Consider the following 21772-nt stretch of genomic DNA (forward strand, 5'->3'; position numbering starts at 1 on the left):
TTTTATTTATTTCTGAAAGAGAGAGAGAGAACGTGAGCAGGGAGGGTCAGAGAGAGAGGGAGACACAGAATCCTAAGCAGACTCCAGGCTCTGAGCTAGCTGTCAGCACAGAGCCCAATGCAGGGCTCGAACCCACAAACTGTAAGATCATGACCTGAGCCAAAGTCAGATGCTTAACCGACTGAGCCACCCAGGCGCCCCACCTTCCCTGAAATTTATACTGAGAATGGTCACTGCCTTAGAAAAAACAAAAATATGGCGTACAGTGGTGGACTATTTAAATAATAAATATATTTCCACCACACTCATTATTCACTGCTGAAAGAAAAAGGAGTTCAATAAAAAGCAATAAACAATCTCTGAATGCTGTGCAGGAGTCAGGAAAAGATAAAAACCAGAGACCAATATAGGATCTGGGTTTGCTTCCCATAACATTTCTTTGATTATACTGACCCCTGGTGGCCCTGAAAGGACTCTTAAATAAAAGTACTTAGATTTCCTTAGTGTGTGCCTTGACATTATATAACCTGTAAGGAATCCGTTTACTACATGTATGCATATCAAATAATCACATTGTACACTTAAGTAGCTTATCCTTTTGTCAATTGTACTTCAATAAAACTGGGGGAAAAAACATTATATCACCATGTACCTGATCAATATGCTTGTCTTTCCTATAAGATAAAGATGCCTTACAGAATGTGGAAAAGGGGAAATTATATGTATTTCAATGCAAATGATTATTAAATGGCTTTAATACACTCATCTAATAAATACTAATATCCATGTGTGAAACACGTGCTAAGTTACAGAGATACAGATGTGAACAAGCCCAAAAGACTAGTCTATTAGGTGCCAACAGTTAAAAGTGACATGAATGAACCAAGAGAAGCACAGAGTGATATGGGAATGTCTACAGGGATTAGGCCACCCAAGGCCATTCCAGGAGAAGGGTGGCACTTAATGAAGCTGAAAAGGTGGGCAAAGGCCAAATCTTGTAAATGATTTGAATTTTTTAAGCACCTACATTTCCTTGTCTTTCTTTTCCTACCAAAGCAACATGACAGATCCAGTCCACAAGCCTCTACATGAGAAATCCTGTAAATCTTTCAACCTATGATCTCACATCTTCCGAAAGCCTTTCTCCACTATTCTATTGTCCCCTGTCTTCTGGTATATATCCTGCTCACCACTCACTGAACAAATTAACCTTTTAGAGGCTGCCACACAGCTGAGACTGCCCCCGGCCACCATGCAGAAGTGCCTCTGAGTGGACCAACAGTGAACACCTGACCCAGGGGAAGCCCATCCACAGCCACCGATGAAGTGGGTTGCTTGAAGGATGGTTATTTAGCTGAGCCAATGCCACCAGTCCAGATTTGGACTAGAAACACCATAGAGGTTGACAGAAGAATGAGGGGACAATGATAGGGGCCAGAGAGACAGTGAGATGCGGTCCAAAAGCATCAGCACTCATTCTTACAATACACCTTCTCTATCCCACACTAGCCCAAGTCACACTGCACCCTTAGAAGCACCTGGTGGGGGAAATACAAATCAAAACCACAATGAAATACCACCTCACACTTGTCAGACTGGCTAAAATTAACAACTTAGGAAATAGATGTTGGCGAGGATGCAGAGAAAGAGGAACCCTTTTGCACTGCTGGTAGGAATGCAAACTGGTACAGCCATTCTGGAAAATAGTATGAAGGCTCCTTAAAAAATTTCAGATAGAGGGGGGGAGGGGGGTAGGCATGGAGGAGGGCACTTGTGGCGATGAGCCCTGGGTATTATGTGGAAACTAATTTGACAATAAACTATTTGTAAAAAAAAAAAATTTTTTCAGATAGAACTACCCTACAACTGCACTACTAGGTATTTATCCAAAGGATACAGGAATGCTGATTTGAAGGGGCACATGTACCCCAAAGTTTATAGCAGTACTATGGACAATAGCCAAAGTATGGAAAGAGACCAAATGTCTGTCAACTGATGAATGGATAAAGAAGATGTGGTACATAGATACAATGGAATATTACTTGATGATGAAAAAGAATGAAATCTTGCCATTTGCAATAATGTGGATGGAACTAGAGTGTATCATACTAAGCAAAATAAGTCAATCAGAGAGACAAATATATGTTTTCACTCATATGTGGAATATAAGAAAGAAAATAGATGAACATAGGGGAAGGGAAGCAAAAATAAGATAAAAACAGAGAGGGAGACAAACCATAAGAGACTGTTAAATACAGAGAACAAACTGAGGGTTGCTGGTGGGGTGTTGGGTGGGGGGATGGGCTAAGTGGGTGATGGACATTAAGGAGGTCACTTGGGATGGGCACTGGGTGTTATATGTAAGTGATGAATTGCTAACTTCATTTCCTGAAATCATTATTACACTATATGTTAACTAAATTGAATTTAAATAAAGAATAATTTTAAAAACATTTTTAATAAAATAAATTTTATAAAAAAGAAGCACCTGGATCCACCTCATCCACCTCATCCACCTCATCAGGTGCTGACTCAGCACCTGACAATTCCTCCAGTGCCTTGTTTTCCTGTCACGCTTATGTTATTCAATTTTTATCATATTACCATGTCAGCACAACAATGGTCTTTGAAGACAGATTTTGCATGTTTATCTCCTTGTTTCCACCACTGCCCTATAAGCCCTCACATATTTGATAAAGGGACAGAGAGACAGAAAGACGGACAAATGGATAAACAAGTGATCCTGGAGAACTCGATAGTGAAATCAAAGGTGGGCACTGAGAAGAAAACCCTAATTCCTTCACACTCACAGTATACATCCTAATCATCAATTCCCATCATTCTCCACATGTGCCAGTAACACCAAACTTCTCCCAAACCCCCAGAACTGTGAGGCTCTCTTCCACCTTCCCAGCCTCTACACATAGCTCTCTCTCTGTGAAGTGTCACAAACATTGATTTTCCTCTTTCTCCATAAATGCAGATGTCTGGCTTCCCTAGAGCTCAGCACCCCCTCCTCCAGGCTTCCCTGATCCCTATACACACCTCTACACTTTCTCACTGCCCGTCTGTCTTAACCCTGCAGCACAACCTCCCTGCAAGCACTGTTCATCTTTACATGGGTGCTCAAAACACATGTGCTGGCTAAGAGGGACTAGTTCTGCTTTTAGGATGTGACCTCTTCCTAAAAGCAGAATGGGGATTTATTTTTTTTAATTTTTATTTATTAAGTACTTGGTACAGTTATCCCACTTAAGGTCTTATGTTAATGAATGATTTTTCTTTCTAATAAAGTGTTTCTCAATGGGGAAGGGAGAGGGTATTTTCCCCCCAGGGACATTGACGATGTCTGTAGGCATTTTTGTTTGTCACACTCGGGCTGCTACTGGCATCTGAGGGGCTGAGGCCAAAGATACTGCTAAACATCCTACAGTGTACCCGACAATGCCCACAGAAAAGAATTTTTGTCCAAAATGTCAACAGCTGTTTTAATAGAACTGTTTTCAAAAACTCTTATTCACAAATTTATATCTATTTTAATAAACTCCAAAAAAATGGGAAAATATTCAATGAATCCTGAAACATGACACAGGGATGCACAGGAGAAAACCTAAGGCTGAGAGATGAGGGCATTTTCACGAGTCTGCCCTGTTAATCTCAGACCTACAAAGGTTGGCAACGAACAAAGGAAGTAGGTGGAGGAGCTGGGGAGAAAGAGGACCTGGCGAGCGGAAAATTGGTGTGGTTGTTTAAAATCATTGTTTCTTATTTTTTGTATTTTTAAAAAAATTTTTTTTGAGAGAGAGCACGCATGCGCGCAGAGGGAGAGGGGCAGAGACAGAGGGAGACACAGAATCCGAAGCAGGCTCCAGGCTCCGAGCTGTCAGCACAGAGCCCTTTGAAGGGCTTCAAAACATGAACCATGAGATCATGATCTGAGCTGAAGTCAAACACTTAACCAACTCAGCCACCCAGGCGCCCCAATCACTGTGTTTTTAAAAACAATGATAAAGTAGGTTAATCCAATCTCATCAGGAGTCATTATTCAGAGACACAAAGTTTGCCAAATAATAACTATGCATCCATTGCTTAGTTTTAAAATACTCAATGTCGGCACTGAATAAGTAAAATAAACAGTAATCAGTTTTACATTAAATGCAAAATGTTTTAATCTTCACACATTGTATTACAGAAAAAGGCAAAAATGATTAAAACTGTAACATGTTACAATGAAAGATTGTATTGATAAACAGAGTAAAGTCAAAATAAACCACTTATATTATCTAGATGTTCAGATTAACACTTTTCTGTTCATTGAATAAATGGTGTTGGAGATATTTCCCCACCTGACCTAATTAAATTATTTTAGCATTCCCCCTAAAAATATATTTATACTCACATTCACTTGAACTTGAATGGACCAGTCACCAAGTATTGGATGGGAAGATAACTGAAAAGTTTTGGAAACGACGCCAAGATCACTTTGTTCTGACAGCCACTGTTGGATCAAATTGGACTTGGGGTCCTACAATGAAAACCATACACGTTAACTATATAAGTATTGCCACGTACATGTGTTATGAATGATCCCCTCCCTGTGGTACTCCCAGGGACATCCTAAATATGGCACAGAGACAGGTTTTGGAAAATGTTGTCTATATGTTACTAAAGAAGACAAATCAGAATTTCTTCCTTTCTCATACACTCCTGAGAAGATCTTTTTTCTGTTCCACCTTTCAATTCTTGGCACCACATTTCTCTCTTTATGGAACACCACGACGTGTGTATCACCAAACCTGTGTTGTCATTGTTAACTAGAGATAACAGGCCTCGTATATTCAGGGCCCACTATGTGTCAGGCACTCGGTCTTAACATCATCACTCATACATCACTCAGTCATCACAACTCTCCCTCAGGGTAGGGCTGTCCTCACATTATAGCAAAAACAGATTCCCAGAGAGGTTAGGTACACACTCAACTGTAAATAATCCGTGAATTCAGGATTTGAACCCACGCACCTTTTAATCCAATAAAACGTGTCACAGCCATGTTTGGCCAAGGGGATGCATGGAAAACACCTCAGTCTTCCTAGACTTCCCCAGTGATCCCGTCACGCAGCACTCCGCCGAGCCACTCCAGCAGTCGTCCCAGGCCTCTCCCCACATCACAGCCTGTCAACTCCGCCTCTTTCATCTCTCTCTAATCCTCAGATCTAGCCGCCATGTTCGGTTTTCTGTTACAACTCATCTCCCTCCTCCAATCTTGCCCCTCCAATACATCTTCCCCAATGTTATCCATCTGAAACACAACTCTGAGACTGAGACAAAGTAGCCGAAACCCTTGGTACCGTTCCTGACATACGACAAACGGAATAAACACTGGCTATAAACTTACACTGGACCACAAGGTGGTGATGGCTTTCTTTTGCCTACAGAATGAGGTCTATACTTCTTTACACAGTTTACATAACTTAGCAGTCTGACTCCATCTATATTTCTATGCTCATCTTCCTCTAAATATATAGTTTTGTTTGTAATTCACCCCCAAAAGCCCATGCTTCTCAGCCTCTACAATTGTTGCAAAGAATTCCCTCCCTTCCTGTCCGACGGGTAAAATAAACTCCGGTGTCCTGCCTCCTATACATGCTTCCAACAAACAAAATGGCCACTTCCTGCAGAGCCCCTGGTACATCTGGGGCATACTACTGTTTATTGTACTCATGGGTTACACGGGGTTTTTTGTTCCCAACTAGACTGTGGCCTCCTGAGAGCAGGGATCAAATATTTTCCCTGATTCTTCTTCTCTATCCTTTGACTGGAGGTAGTGGGTCAGCCCAGTTAATGGAAGCCAGAAGTAACCTCCCTCCCTGAGTAGGGGAGAATGTGAAAGTCAGAGGTAAGGACAATGCTGAGAAGTGAGTCAGGAGTGGTCTAGTAAGCCAGAAACTAATTGTTAAAACCAAAGACCAAAAGCAAGTCAAGACTAATCAGGTCACTCTCCTTGGCAAACTCCTGGGACGGGCATTGTAATCAGCAGCTGGGTCTCCTGTGCCTGGCACAGCGTGACACGTGGGTGAAAACAAAGAATACTATTTCTCTTCCGTCAGCCTGGCAAAAATAAAAAATAAATTCCCAGTGTTATTTAAACTGTAAGGAAAGGAATGTTCATACTCCACTGGTGCATTATTTTGGTGAAGGTTTACCCTTCTCCCAGGTGGTACCGTGGCCCTACAAAAAAAGGAAGTCCTAAATGAAGTCCTTGAGGACTTTGAACCCAGAGGATCTGGACAGTTGGGAGTGAATGAGATAATCCCTCTGGTTTGTCAAGCCTGTCTTAGGCCTAAGCCTAACCGTCACCAGCAAGAAAACACAGTGAATGTAGAAACACCAAAGTTTTTACACATCAGGATTCAAACGGCCGCGCATGTTGGCACCACAGCGGAACCCAGCATTTGTACGTCGTCCTCTCCTGCTAGGACGCACACAGGCCAGCCATGTAAAACATGAGCAGTGTCCCTGCCACAACCAGAACAGCCACATGCTGGAGATGCTGGAAGAGTGGCCCCTTGTGCTGAGTCACCTTCAGATGGTTCTGGATCTGTCAGGTGCTTCAGCACAGCACAGTACCTGCTGCCTGTGCCACTCTGTCTCAAGCAATAAATCCCTGGCTGGAGAATACATCCACGAGGAGTATTTCTGCCACTCCTCAGAGTCCTGGGTTATGCACCTGGAGTCTGTCTAGCATGTAGAACTGGAGAAGTCAAATCACCTAAACAAGGTGGTCCCCTCACCTCACCAGGGATGAGGTCCTGCTTTTGTCACGGCTGCTCCATGCCAGAGTATCAGGGGATAGTCACAAGTTACACCCCCAAGGCCACCTCGGCTGTTTCCATACAAGGTCATTCACATGTACAAGAAGCAACACCTTCTTCAGGAAGGAAGTCGGGGTAGAAGCCAGCCTTGCCACCTTCCTTGGAACTTTTGAAGGCACCATAGTGTCAGGCCGGATTAGCCAGAGGAAACCAGAATCAGAGCAGGGGTAGGGCATGTTTTTACCACTGCCAAAAGGGCTCTGAAGGCCCTTTCAACCTGAGAAGGTGAGTTATCAAGGCAGGCAAATTTAATAATATCCAATGACAAAAAAAAAAAAAACACTGAGCACCCCTGAATATGCTGTGACTGACAGTCAATATTTTATTTACATCTTGTTTTTTCACAACTTAGCGATTTGACAAGTTTATACACTCTGCTATGCTCACCACAAGTGTAGCTACTCGCTGTCTCAGTAGGTCGCCCACTATTACAGTATCATTGACTATCATCTTGACTGGGCGGGATGGATTCCGAGAAGTTAGCCTTCTAGCCATCAAATGCATTCTCCACATTAGCCTGCAGGTGGTACTATACTAGAGGGTACAACTTGGTTCAAGTCAGGGGCGCCTGTTACACTAAGTTCCACTTTATTCTGGGAAGTTTTGCCAAGAAACCAACTATTCTACACTGAAGGATGTAGAAAACACCACATTCTGGCCCAAACGACTGTTTTTCAGATGGGGGAAACACAGCAGCGTGGGCATCAGAGCTCCCATCTGGCTTCCTCAAGTTACAAGGCTGGACCTGAGTTCACATCCCAGCCTCACTGCCCGGGTGCAGAGAGCAGAGTATGGAAACCCCCTGGGCACAGTTCCCAAACATTCTGGGCTCCAGGTAGAATTTTAGTCTAAACGCCCCTCCCCGGGCCGAGAGGGCCACGTGTTGGTAAGGCCAGTAGGATTTCTCAGGCCCAGAGGTCTCTCTGAGCCCTTCTGAGAAAGCCAAATGTGTCAAGCTAAGTCCAAAGTTGTAGAGAAGAGCCCAAGAGTACAAATCAAAGGCTTCAAAGGCAGATCTTAAAGCACCATAGCGAGGCAAAATAATAAAAACGCACAGACCAGCACAGTCCTAAATGCTTTACTTAAATTATCTCACTTAATCCCCACAAAAACCTCTGTGAGGTATTTGTCCCGCATCAGCAGGGTTGGTTCTGAGTTAATGCCTAGAGTAGGCAATTTATCAAGTGCTGACTTTCATTACCGCAGGTAGAACGAGGCAGATTGGATATAAACAGCTAGAGACAGGCAGATGACCTCCAAATCCTCCATCTTACACTTCGTTTCTGGCAGACACTAAGCTCTCAGCATATGTGGACAAATGATGAAGGATGATATGACTGCAGTCCATAAAGCCCTGCTTAGAAAGCTACTTGAATTTAGACATGCTATTCACTATGTCAACCTCCTTTATAGACATTCCATTATACAGTGAAGGCAGAGATTCACAGAATGGCAATTCTTGCAAATTCAAGAAATACGCATTGAGCAGGATGCCCGAGGATGTCTGGCTTAAAGTTACACGTATATGTGCTTGTTTGCTTGATTTTTGTTTGGCTTTTAGTTTAATTTATAGCAACACAGAAGTTAAGAAGAATAGGAAGATACTGAACTAAAAAAACCTAAATTTGCCTTCCATTCTGTGTCATTCATGAGAACACAGAAGGTCACCAAGAGGGTTCCCAGGACCAGGGACTTTTCAGTTATAAAATCAAGAGAGACCCAGGCAAACTGGGGTGAGTTGATCACCTTATTTCCATGTAAGGATCAAATGTCTTGTATTCTCTGCAGCCTAAGCGTAGAAAAGCAGGTCCAGCAGGATCTCAACAGTCCTCAACTTGGTTCCCACAGGAAAACACTCAGTCCAACTACCTGCCTCCGGACCATCAGAGTGTGCAAGCAGCAGAGGCCAAATGACTCCCTGCCAATGGAGTTCGCATTATAAAAAGAGCTAATGTTCAGTGAGCACGTACTATGTGGCAGGCATAGTTCTAAATGCTTTGCTTGGATTATCTCACAAAAACCTTTGTGAGGTATTATTATTATTACACATTTTACAAATAAAGAAACTGGGGCTCAGAGAGATTAATTTTCTCACACAACTAGCATCTATTCTATTTAGAGCAGACAGTGATCCTCTTATAAGTCAAATCACATCACGCCTGTCCTCACAATTCTCCAGTGAAATCTCACTTCCCTCAGTAAAATCCAAAGTCCATATCATGCCCAAGAAGACCCTGTATGATCCACCCCTCCTCCAACCCACGTAGCTATATCTTACCTCATCTCCTAATATTTGTCCCCTCACGCCCTGGTACACTATCAGCCTATTTTTCCTCCAATGTACCCAACAAGTTCCCGCCTCAGGGCCTTTACACAAGCTGTTCCCGCTGTATGTATGGGCTCATTCTTTTATTTCCTTTAGGTCTCTGCTCACATAGGACTCCCTAACAACCTAGAGAAAAGAGCAAACATAAACACTCTCTCTCTTACACACACACACACACACACACACACACACACAAGCACACACCAATCCCTTTGTATACATACTTATGTGTTTATTTAGTGCCTGTCTCCACACTATTCACTGAAATATAAGCTTGATGTGAGCAGGGGATTTAATCTGTTCTGCTCACTGCCCCACCCCAGAGGCCTGAACACAAAAGTTCAAAACATGTTTAACAAATGAATTAATCAATGAAGAAGCAAGGACTGGAGTCCAAGCCAGCCAACTTTGGAGCCTGAGCTCTGAACCCACTGCTCTCCCATTTCCCTTCCAAGACAGAGTATTCTCTTGTTGGGAGAGAAGTTTACCCATGGCAAAATCTAAGATAACTTGACTGGAACTTTGCAGAGAGCTGTAGTAAGATGGCTTGAACTTCTTACTTTATTTCTAGCTGGCACTTACCTTTATTAGAATGTTTAAAGAAGTTTTATAAGGTTTAAAGTCTGAGAAGAGTGTAACGACACGAAACTTCACTTCCTGCTTTGGCTTATAGAGGGACTTGTCTGTTTGAATGAAGACAGTCATTCTCTTGGTCTCAAATGATAAGCGCGTACTATTAGAGAATAAGATCTCATCCTGGGCACGTCCAGTTACACGTAGCTCATAAATCCCATCTGCACTGTTCAGAGGTAGCTGGAGAAAATGAAGAGATCAGACATTCTCATTATTTTACCTCGAAAATGTTTTTAATTATAAATTAGAACAGAGAAATTTATATTTTTTTTTAAGTTCACTTATTTCATTGAGGGGGCAGGGAAGGAGTAGAGAGAGGAAAGAGAGAAAATCCCAAACAGGCTCTGCACTGTCAGCGCAGGCCTGCCATCAGGCTCAAACCCATGAACCGTGAGATCATGACTTGAGTCGAAATCAAGAGTCGGACACTAAACTGACTGAGCCACCCAGGCGCCCCAAGAATAGAACATTTAAATCTATAGTATTATTAAAAGTAATTGCCATGTTGTAAAACTTGCCTCTCCTAGGCACCAATGTTAAACAATTTGTTTTCCCTCTTAACATCCTGTAGTTTTCTCTCCCGTTAAATTGCAGGGTTCTCAGAATGGAGGGCTCAGCACCGGTCACCTTGTCATTTCCTAGTCCAAGTGCATATTCTTCCTAACAGTCATTGGGGGTTCAGACTATCTAATGTCTTTCAGCACTTTTTTCCATGCCTCCCTCTTTGAGGCAGTCAACTGGTGAAAAGCACAATTTGCACAAGACTTCTTTCCTTACGGCCCCACCATATCTCTTTCGAACTCTTTTCTATAGTGCGCTCTCTTCCTGCATCCTGCACATCATAGGTCGTAGTCTTGGGAAGGTCGGGGGTGCTGCTGCCTTCCTACTGCTATTACCGGCAGAATTCCTACCTGCCAGCATTAACAGACTTGAAGCCATACTCGGCAGCTTACGTGACCTGTGTCATTTTCCAACAATCCTTCAGGTGGGTGCTCTTACTGACACCATTTTATACAGAAGGAACCTGGGGCTTGGAGGAGTTTGGGAAGCTGCTCCAGGTTACTAGCTGAGATTCAAACCCAAGAAGAGCTATACTACTGTAAATAAAAGCCTCTGTGTGATGTCTTTCAAACATGTCTGACAATTCTCTGACCCTCTGCCCTTCAAAAGGTAGAATCTCATTCCCCAGACTTAGGGACTTGCTTCTCAAGAAAAGAATGAAGCTGTGTTAGAGAATGGATGGCTTCTTCCTGGTTCTCTTTCTCTCTGGGATTCTTCGCTGTGAGGGAATCCAGCTGCCATGTGAGGAGGACACTCAAGAAGCCTGTGGAGAGGCCCACATAGGGAGAAACTGAGGTCTCCCACCAACACCCACCACCAGCTGGATAGCCATACGAGTGAACTACCTTACAGAGGATCCCCGACCTACTGAAGCCTTCAGGTGAAGGCAGGTCTAACTGACATCCTGACAGCAGCCTTGTAATAGCCCAAAGCTTTGGGATCATCAGTTTTATGCCAAAGCTTTTGGGATAATTGGTTATGCAACAATAGATGACTAGCACACCTGACTTTTATTTGGTTTTCATTATAATAAACCTGAGGTTCTGAAACTAAATTCTGGCTCATGTTGGCAAATAAGTTTTATCCACAGAAAGCTCAGAGATCTTCTAGTAACAGCAGTTACCTTGAAGCTTACAATATGGATGAGACTATGAAGGAAATGTAACAATCCACCAATAAAACGGTCAGCAAAAAATATTTAGGGAGAGAAGTACTGATGTTCACAATTTATTGGAGACACATTTTAAAAATAAGATGAATTAGGGTGCATGGGTGGTTCAAACGGTTTAGCATCTGTCTCTTGGTTTCAGCTCAGGTCATGATCTCACGGTTCATGAGTTCAAGACCTGCATTGGGCTCTGTGCTGACAGCATGGAGCCTGCTTAGGATTCAATCTCTCCCTCTCTCTCTGCTCCTCTCTGGCTTGCTTTCTCCTTATCTCTTAAAAAATAAGTAAATAAACACAAAAAATGTTTAAAAATAAGATGAATTAATGGATACAAAGACAAATAGATGTATAGATATGGAATAGAGCAAGTATAATAAAGTGTTAATGGTAGATTCTGAGTGGTGGGTACAGAAGTGCTCACCAGGAAATTCTTGCAAGTTTTTTGTATATTGGAAAAATTCTTAATAAAATGTTAGAAAGAACAATTAGTAGCATCACATTCGCATAACTTCTAGTGCCAATTTTTGCTTTTCTTCAATAAATATTTATTGAGCACCTCCTAGCTACAAGTTGTTCTAATCCTTGGAATACAACGTGAGCCAAAGATGGATGCCCTAGTAAGGCTGAGGGTCTAGCTTGGAACTTGCATTCTTATATTCTATTTTTTCAAATGATACTTCAGTTCTCAGATTCTTTTAAAGAGATATTTTTGAACTATAAGCAGAAAATTATATATGCCAGCATATCACATATATGGCAAAGATTCATAAATACTTTACATTTAAAATATGGTATTTGATAGGATTGCTTTTTATGATTTGGATATACTTTGATCATTTTTAGTGGCACAGAGACTCCAGAACTGATAGTAGATTGAAGATTTATGTCAAAGTAATAATGCAGAGGCTCAAAACTAAAGAGGCCTATTTAACCATGAAGACGCCAAATAAAGAAGCAGAAGTAACACAAGTGGAGATGGTACTATCTTTATGCTCCTTTCAGCCACCCCAAGTAATTTGCTTTTTTAATTGCCCCATTGGAAACCCTGCCCACCCTCCATATATAAGATTTAGGTAATTCTGCCTCCCCAAAGCCTCAGTGTTCATCCCAGGGCTGGAAAGTCAGAGAGTACAAATGAACTTGGTGTTTCAGTCAGTAGACCAGGGGTGACTAAACCATTTGCCTTGTGGTGTCACTGCAGACTTTGCATGGCACTACCAATGCTGGGCTGTAGCAGAGACCTTGGCCCTCCACTGTTAACAGCAGAGGGACATACTGTGAGAGAGTATGAAGAAAATTGTGTGGATTTTAAGCAATCTTTATGGAGGTTTTTCTCTGTCACAGACCTAGAATGGGTTGTAACCTGCTTCCCACAGGGGAGAGGACACCAGAAAGAAATAAAAGCTCCTATATCTCTATTGACCAATTGCCTTCTGTCTTCTTGGGGTCAGTTACAGAGAGACTTCCCAGAAGTGGTAATAAAGAGGTTCCCTCATCAGAGATTCCCGTGACTCTTATACAAGAACCAATTAGTTTCCCACAGGGATTTTGTAGTTTTACATGTTGAGCTGAGAACAGAAGGCTGGAGAAAGACACAGTTCCCACAGATGGACACTGTCTGGCAACAGTGCAGTAACAAGGGGCTTTGATCAGCCAAGTATCAATTGGCATCTGAGAGGGACATGCTAAATTCTCATTATGCTAAGTCTATTCTGTGTATACATAAAAGCAAATTTTCTGAGTAAATGACTGCTCTTTGCCCAGGGTATTTAAGGCAGGTATACTCAAAAAGGTCGTTGGTGAGGGTTTTCTGGCTGGCTTCGTCAGTGGAGTGAGCAACTCTTGTTTGGGGTTATGGGTTCAAGCCCCATCTTGGGCATAGAGTTTGCTTAAAAATAAAATAAAAATAAATAAAAATTGGAGCACCTGGATGGCTCAGTTGGCTAAGAGTCTGACTTCAGTTCAGGTCATGATCTCATCGCTCGTGAATTTGAGTTCGCATCGGGCTCTCTGCTGTCAGTGTGGAGTCAGCTTCGATTCCTGCCTCCCTCTCTCTCTGCCCCTCCCCAGCTCGTGCTTACTCTCTGTATCAAAAATAAATAAAAGCTGGGGCACCTGGGTGGCTTAGTCGGTTAAGCGTCCGACTTTCGCTTAGGTCATGATCTCGCGGTTCGTGGGTTCGAGCCCCGCGTCGGGCTCTGTGCTGACTGCCAGCTCAGAGCCTGGAGCCTGTTTATCAGAGTCTGTGACTCCCTCACTCTCTGACCCTCCCCTCCTCACGCTGTCTCTCTCTCTCTCTCCTAGAAATAAATAAAAATATTTAAAAAATCAATAAATAAAAACTTTTTTTAAATTTTTAAATAAAAATAAAAATTGTAAAAAGATTCTTGGAGGGTAAGGACTAATCTGGGATGACGAAAACCATTTCATCTTCTATGAATGACCAATTATCAATGATATTTATCAAGGAAACTGAGACAACAAAATAGGATTTATCCTACTCTACTTCATTAATAATGCCAGTTATTAAAAGTAGTAGAGATTTCAAATAACTTTCAAAATTAAATTGAGGACTTTATGATGACAGTTTCTACTAAAAATATATTTTAAAAATATTAATTATACGTAAAATAAATGTCAACAACATTCCTAACTTTAAAAACATTTCTCTCATGTTAAGTTGGATTTATTTACAGAGAATAAAAGAAATTTCCCCTACCACATTTTGTGCAAAAAAATAACCTTTATATTAAGCATCAATTGTTTTTTTATTTACTTATTAAAAGCTGATTGTACTGTATCAAAAATAGAAACAATGAGCTAATCAGATATTAAAAACACATTTGTGTTAATGCAGTCAAAATATTTACATTTTACAGCAATAATTCATGAGAACCTCAAAAAAACCGAAATATTACATTTACAAACATCAGAATGCAAGTGCACTCTCTGAAAACTGAGTCTATTTTAACTGACAACTCATAACAATAAAGAACTTTCTATTTCTGCCAAGCATTATCAAATTCTCTGAGACACACTTTATGACAAAGTCTTTAAATTTTTGTTTTAGTAGAAAAGGAATATACTCCTAAACATAATGTCTAAGAAAGCTCTCAATAGATAATTGCTATATCTGTCTACAATAGAAATGGCATTACTAGGAAAGACAAACACAGGGTGTTGGAGTTAGTATTTCCAACTTAACACTTAAAAGAATAGATAAGGCTTAAAAGAATAATAGCAGCCAAAGACCAGCTAATGACAGTTTGGAAGAGTGCAATTTGTAATAAACTGGCATTGTTGGAACCATCCAAGCCTGATGCTTTCTCTTTCCAGCCTTTCTACACTTCCAGCCTGTGAAACTACAGGCTTCTCTCATGAAACCAGACAGTTGTAGTTTAAGCTGTGGCTCCTGAACTTAAATCCCAGCCTCTTCTGCTACAAGGCAATTCTATTACACAGGATTTATTTTTAATTTTCTCATTGGAATACTCTTCCTACAGCATCATGACCAGCATCTAATATTTTAGGGTATAAATGCAATACAATGTCTTATCATCACTGAGATTAGGCTTTCCCCCCATTTCCACCTGCTCTCTTTCCCTATTTCCTATTCAACAATAGAAAAAGCAGTTATATTTCTTAGGAGGGAAAGTACAAACGTAACAGGCAAGAAACAACAGCTATGGAATATAAGTAATTTTTTTTTAATTTATTTCTAGGAGAGAGAGAGACAGCGTGAGCAGGGAAGTGTCAGAGAGAGAGGGAGACAGAGACTCCGAAACAGGCTCCAGGCTCTGAGCTGGCAGTCAGCACAGAGCCCGACGCGGGGCTCAAACCCACGAACCGCGAGATCATGACCTAAGTGAAAGTCAGACGCTTAACCGACTAAGCCACCGAGGTGCCCCGGAATATAAGTAATTTTTATAAAGTACTGTTTGGGAGCACTATATTCTCCAGGAATACCACTCCCACCACCACCCCTGCAGAAAGGAATGTGGTTTCTGAATATGCTTGATAAGTAACCTTCAAGAAGTAATGGAGGAACCTGGCTCATCAGCTAATGCTAATCCTACATTAAGTATGTAAAGTGTCAAGGCTAAAGTTGTTAAAAAGAAACCACAGGCCCAAGGTGGAGTCATTTGCTCCCAGAACAGTAAACCAGGACTTAACTGCAGTTTCAACCTTTCCGGGAGTGGAATTTTAGGCCAATCAATCTGGAAGTTTCTGACAAGAACCAATGAGGTAATCTGTCACATGGGCCCTCTCCCCCTACCCCTACTCCACCCAAAGGAAGATGAGGCAATCTGCAGGATAAGACCCCATGTCCTTTCCCCTAAGGGAAGGTGACCTGGCCTTGGACAATCCTTTCTTTTCTTTTGCTGATAACTTCCTTGCCCCACCTTCCTACCTACAAAAACCTTCCATACTATACTATTCTTTGGAGCTTCCCTCTACTTGCTAGATGGGATCCTGCCCAATTCATGAATCACTTACTAAGCCAATTAGATTTTCAAATTGACTGGGTCAAATTTGTTTTTTAACAAAGTCATTAGTCAACTGTTCTCAGAAAAGTATACCAAATTGCATCTCCTGTTGAATGCTGTGGTCTACTTTCTCACTGTACATCCAAAGCGTGAAGCTCCAAAACAAAACATGGTAATAAAAATGCAAACTTCCAAATCAAAGCTACAAAGCAGGAGCAGTTCACAAACAGCATTTGATCATAAGGTTTTATGACTTTCTCAACAAAAATAATAACCTCTTTCCACTTCCATAGCAAATTTTACAGCACTTTCACATCTCATTTCACCTGCAGGGTAAAGAAACCCTTATGAAGGAGGTGGTTTCTTTATCCCCTTTTCCAGAGCTAGGAAGTGGGTGGGGTGAGTGAGGCCCTTGCTTCTGGTGCAAAACTTGAGGAGGCAAAAAAATCAGTAATCAAGATAAGTAAATTTTAAATATTTTAAAATAGAAAAGGTAATGCAAAAAATTAAATTATAAACAACAAAAAAAATGTTTTTAACAAAGACAGGATCAATATCACCAACGTCTCAGTCTTCAATATGGCTCACTGTGACCCTCCACTTTCTAGGACAGGGAAACAGAGGGGCAGAGTGTTAATTATACACTCAAACTTCAAGGTTCAGGAAGGCAGAAGCAGCACCAAACCAGCCCACGCTTCTGTGGCAACAGTCCAGGAAGGTTTCCCTCAGTGAAGTTCCCTGCTTCACAAGAGGAAAATCTCTGCTATGAGTTTGAAGAGGCTAATAACGGATCTCCCTGAGGTAACATTTAAAAAAAAATTTTTTAATGTTTACTCATTTTTGAGAGGGACAGAGAGAGAAGAAAGAGAGAGAGGGAGGCAGGGCAGAGAGAGAGGGGGACAGAGGATCCAAAGTGGGCTCAGTGCTGACTCCAAAAAGAGCCCAATGCAGGGCTCAAACTCACAAACTGTGAGATCATGACCTGATCTGAAGTTGGGCACTCAACAGATGAGCCACCAAGTGCCCTGAAGTAATATTATTCTTCATTTAAAGGTGAAACTGAACTGAAGCCAAACTCACAAGAAATGTAAATTGATATAAAAGCCGAAGAATATTAATTTATTTGTCTCACCAATGCAATGTATATTTCTGAAACCAAAATTTTTAAATGGATACTTACTGATGGAAGAGTAAGTGTCTTGAAAGAGCCTAAAAGCAAAACAGGGAAGAAAATAGAGTCACAATTTGAATATGATGGTAATACAAAACTCCCAAACTCTCCAAATACTCTTTCAAATGTGGAAAGAATCATAAGCTTACAGAATCACAAACTTATTTGGTCAAAACAAAACAATTTCATTAAAGCTCAGAACACCTGAGAGATTATTATATAGCCTTGTGCCAAAGAATTAAGGAAAGCGGAGCCAGACTTAAAAGGCTATCAGTGGGTGAACCCCCCCCAAATTAGTTTAAGTTCTGCTTCTCTTTTCCATTATCATTTTGTTGTCATTATTATTGCTGTTCCTGTTGCTGTTTAAGGTCATACACATTTGAGGGACACTTTAATCGGTGTTGAGAAAAAACCTAAGGTTTATTTCTTATGTTCTCAGACCCTCATGATAAAAGAAGGAAAGGAAGGCATTAGTCACGTCAGGGGGGAGCTGGGACTCATAAGTGACTCACTGGTATTAGAGTGATGCAGACATTTTTTCATGAAAAGTTTCTAAACATAGGACTGCTAATTTAACTCATGCCTTTCTCATCAGATCTAATTATTTCAAGAGAAAAAATGTTTCAAGTTAAAAACAAAAGAATACTTATCCAAAGTTCCCATTTAAGTGACATGAGTTCAGAGGTGGTGACAGGCCCTCACGGTTCCTTCATTTAGGAAATATTTGTGAAAATTTAAGAAACTTTTACCACAATGAACAAGACAGACATGGTCCCCGTCCTGCTGGAAGCCACATGTGTCTATCCCATAGGAACAGACGAACGCCAGAGCCCAGCACAGTACGGAACAGAAATTAAACAAGTGGCCTCTGGAACTAGGCTACATCAGTTGTATACTGAACCAACCATGTGCTCATCCCATCCTTGAAAAAGTTACCTTATTATCCAGGCTCCATTTTTTCAGCTATCACATGAGCATGCTAATAATAGTACCAATCTCACAAGGTGGTTGTGAAGAATAAGTATGTTGATCCCTGTAAAGTGTGTAGAACAGTGTCTGGCACACAGGAAGCACTTGATCATTTAAGTCATGACAGTGCCAGAAAACTTGAAGGGATATCCACTGGGGATATAGCATGCCTCTATAGCAAGGTATTCATATTGTTATCATGGGGCACGGAGTCAATTAATACATATTACCAATGTCAAGTTAGATGATAAAGTTATATATATATACTTTCTCAACCAAAATATTAAATATTATCAACCAAAATATTAAATATTAGAAAACCTTAATTCCTTAGTTTTGCTCAGTAAAATAAAAGCTAAGCCATGTTCTGCCTATACCTTTATAAATGGTCTTGCACAATCCCCAATGTGTGTCATAATTTGAATTATCTCTGAAGACCACTGCCCCAATGGGCCTCCATGAAATACAAATATATTTTCAGCAGCAGATAAGCAATTCATCAAAATCGCTTATCCCCTACCACAGATCAGCTTATCCAATAACTGTCGCCATTGGAAGCAAAGAGCAAGACTCTTAAATAATAGGACATTGGACAAAAAGTGTCTTGAGGGGCACCTGAGTGGCTCAGTCAGTTGAACTCAGGTCATGATCTCACAGTTTGTGAGTTCAAGCCCTGTGTCAGGCTCTGTGCTGACAGCTCGGAGCCTGGAGCCTACTTCAGATTCTGTGTCTCCCTCTCTCTCTCTGCCCCTCCCCACTTGTGCTCTGTCTCTCAAAACTAAATAAATGTAAAAAAAATTTTTTTAAGTGTCTTGGAAAGGTAAAGAAGGAAAAACAACTAAACAGATATAACTCAACCTGGAAGGGCTGCAGTAAAGGTAGGGCAGAGACCACTTCAGAGGAACCAGGCTAGAACCTAAAGAAAATGATGCCAGAGTCTAGGGTTGTAGGATAAGGGAAAATTAGCCAGATGAGAAAGGAAAGGAGGAGTTTCCAGGCAGAGCAGCAGCAAGTGCAAAAGAGTGGAGGTCAGCATGAATCTACAAAAGCAAAGAGCTAGAGAGAGAGGATTATAGACATGAGGCTGGACCAGATCACGAAAGGCCTTTTACACCATGTGAGTCCTCGCCAGGAACATCCCAGGTTCTGCTGACCTCCCAGCATCCTGCTTTAGCATTTATCCTGAATCTTTTCAGTGTAGCAAAGTATTAATATGAGATGGGTTTAATTTGCACAAAATTTAACTTTGAAATACTGTAATCATGCTTTAAGAATATCTCAACTTGTGGGAAGAAACCTCTCATTAAGTTCTTATTTTTAAAGGGATGAGCATATTCTATACTTAACTGAAGTGAAACTGAAAAGCCCTATGATATTGCAACAACTAAACTTGGTGAGACATTCAAAAGCACCATAAGTAGAGCAATTTAGTGGACAAATTTTGTGTTGTTAAAATATTTGCTTAAAGGAGCCATAGTACTTTCCATGCAAAAAGACAAACCCTGTAACATATTTGAACTGAAACATTTCAACAGTTCAAAATGGGGAAAAGATGGAATTGAGAATATCCTCCACACAGCAGAATTTGCTCCGATCTTACCACGTACCTCAGCATATGTGAAGAGAGTGTGTTCTCAGTTAAAAATACACCGACAATGAACAAGTGGAATTTGAAATTAAAAATAACACCCTTTACATTAGCACCCCCAAACACAGAAATACTTGTGTGTAAACCTAACAAAACTGTTACAAAATCTATATGAGAAAAGTACTCTGATAAATGAAATCAAGGAAGGAGTAAATAAATGAAGAGATATTCAATGTTCATGGATAGAAAGACTCAATATGATCAAGATATCAGTTCTTCCCAAGTTGATCCATAGATTCAATGCAATCCTAATCAAAATACCATAAAGTTAATTTATGGACATCAACAAACTGGTTCTAAAGTCTGTATGAAGAATAGCTACTACAATATTGAAGGAGAACAAAGTTGGAAGATTGATGCTACCAACTCCAAGAATTAACGTAAAGCTACAGTAACCAAGGCAGTGTGGTATCGGCAAAAGAACGAATTGATTAATGGAACAGAAGAGAGAACCAATAAATAGTCCCCTACTAATATGATCAAATCATCTTTGACAAATGAGCAAAAGCAATCCAATAGACCAAAGACTGTCTCTTCAACAAATAATGCTGGAACAACGGACATCCACATGCAAAAAAGTGAATCTAGACAGACCTTATCCCCTACACAAATATTAACTCAAAATGGATCATACTTAAACATAAAATGCAAAACTATAAAACTCCTAGAATATAGCACAGGAGAAAACCTAGATGGTCTTTTTAGGTATAACACCAAAGATACAATCCGTTAAAGAAAGAATTCATCAGCTGGACTTCATCAAAATTAAAAACTTATGCTATGCCAAAGACAGTGTCAAGACAATGAAAAGATAAGCTACAGACTGGAAGAAAATATGTGCAAAAGACACATCTGATAAAGGACTGTAATCCACAGTATACAAAGAACTTTTAAAACTCAACAATAAGGGGCACCTGGGTGGCTCAGTCAGGTAAGCATTTGACTTCAGCTGAGGTCATAATTTCATGGTTTTTGGTTTGACCACCAAGTTGGGCTCTGTGCTGACACCTCAGAGCCTGGAGCCTGCTTTAGATTCTGTGTCTCCCTCTCTCCCTGCCCCTCCTCCACTTATGCTCTATCTCTCTCTCTCAAAAATAAACATTAAAAAAAAATTAATAAAATAAATAAGTAAAAATTAAAAAGAAATAAAACTCAATAATAAGAAAATGAATAACTTGACTAAAAATGGGCCAAAATATTAATAGACAACTCAGCAAAGAAGATATACAGATGGTAAGTAAGCATAATAGAAGATGCTCCACATCAAACAGAAATGCAAATTAAACACTAAGATACCAGTACGCTGGCATGAGTCACTGACAACATCAAATGCTGGCCAGGACATGGAGCAAGAGGAGCTCTTACATACTGATGGTCTGCAGTGCAAAATGGTACAGCCACTTAGGAAGATGGTTTGGCAATTTCCTACAAAACTGAACATACCTTTACCACATGATCCAACGATCATATTTCCTTGGTATTTACTCAAAAGAGTTGAAAACTTTTATGACCCCACAAAAATCTGCACACAGATTATTTACAGCAGCTTTATTAATAATTACCAAAGCTTGGAAGCAACCAAGTTTCCCATAGACAGTGAGTGGATAAATAAACTGTGATACATCCAGAGGATGGAATATCATTCAGTTCTGAAAAGAAATGAGCTAATAGGCCATGAAAAGACATGAAGGAACCTTAAGTGCATATTACAAAGTCAAAGAAGCCAATCTGAAAAGGCTACGTACTATATAATTCCAACTAAATGACAGCTGGAAAAAGCAAAACTATGGATACAATAAAAAGATCAGGTTGCTGCAAGGTGGCAGGGAAAGATGAATAGGCAGAGCACAGAGGGTTTTCAGGGCAGTGAAAATACTCTGTATGATATTATAATGATTATATTATATATATATATATATATATATATACAGGATTAT

At 40.6% G+C, this 21772-nt stretch overlaps 1 protein-coding gene across 1 annotated transcript in view; it reads right to left on the bottom strand.

The window, feature by feature from the left end:
• Nucleotides 1–21772, bottom strand: part of CD109 (CD109 molecule) — a 132832-nt gene that overhangs the window by 92349 nt on the left and 18711 nt on the right. The window contains exons 3-5 of the mRNA XM_077770293.1: nt 17228–17256; nt 9781–10011; nt 4400–4525 (exon numbers count right to left, since the gene is read on the bottom strand). Of these exons, the coding sequence (XP_077626419.1) occupies nt 4400–4525; nt 9781–10011; nt 17228–17256 (386 nt within the window). The remainder of the gene's footprint in view (nt 1–4399; nt 4526–9780; nt 10012–17227; nt 17257–21772) is intronic.

This window comes from Crocuta crocuta, unplaced genomic scaffold (genome assembly GCF_008692635.1).
Source record: "Crocuta crocuta isolate KB4526 unplaced genomic scaffold, BGI_CrCroc_1.0 scaffold270, whole genome shotgun sequence".
Classification (NCBI taxonomy): domain Eukaryota; kingdom Metazoa; phylum Chordata; class Mammalia; order Carnivora; family Hyaenidae; genus Crocuta; species Crocuta crocuta.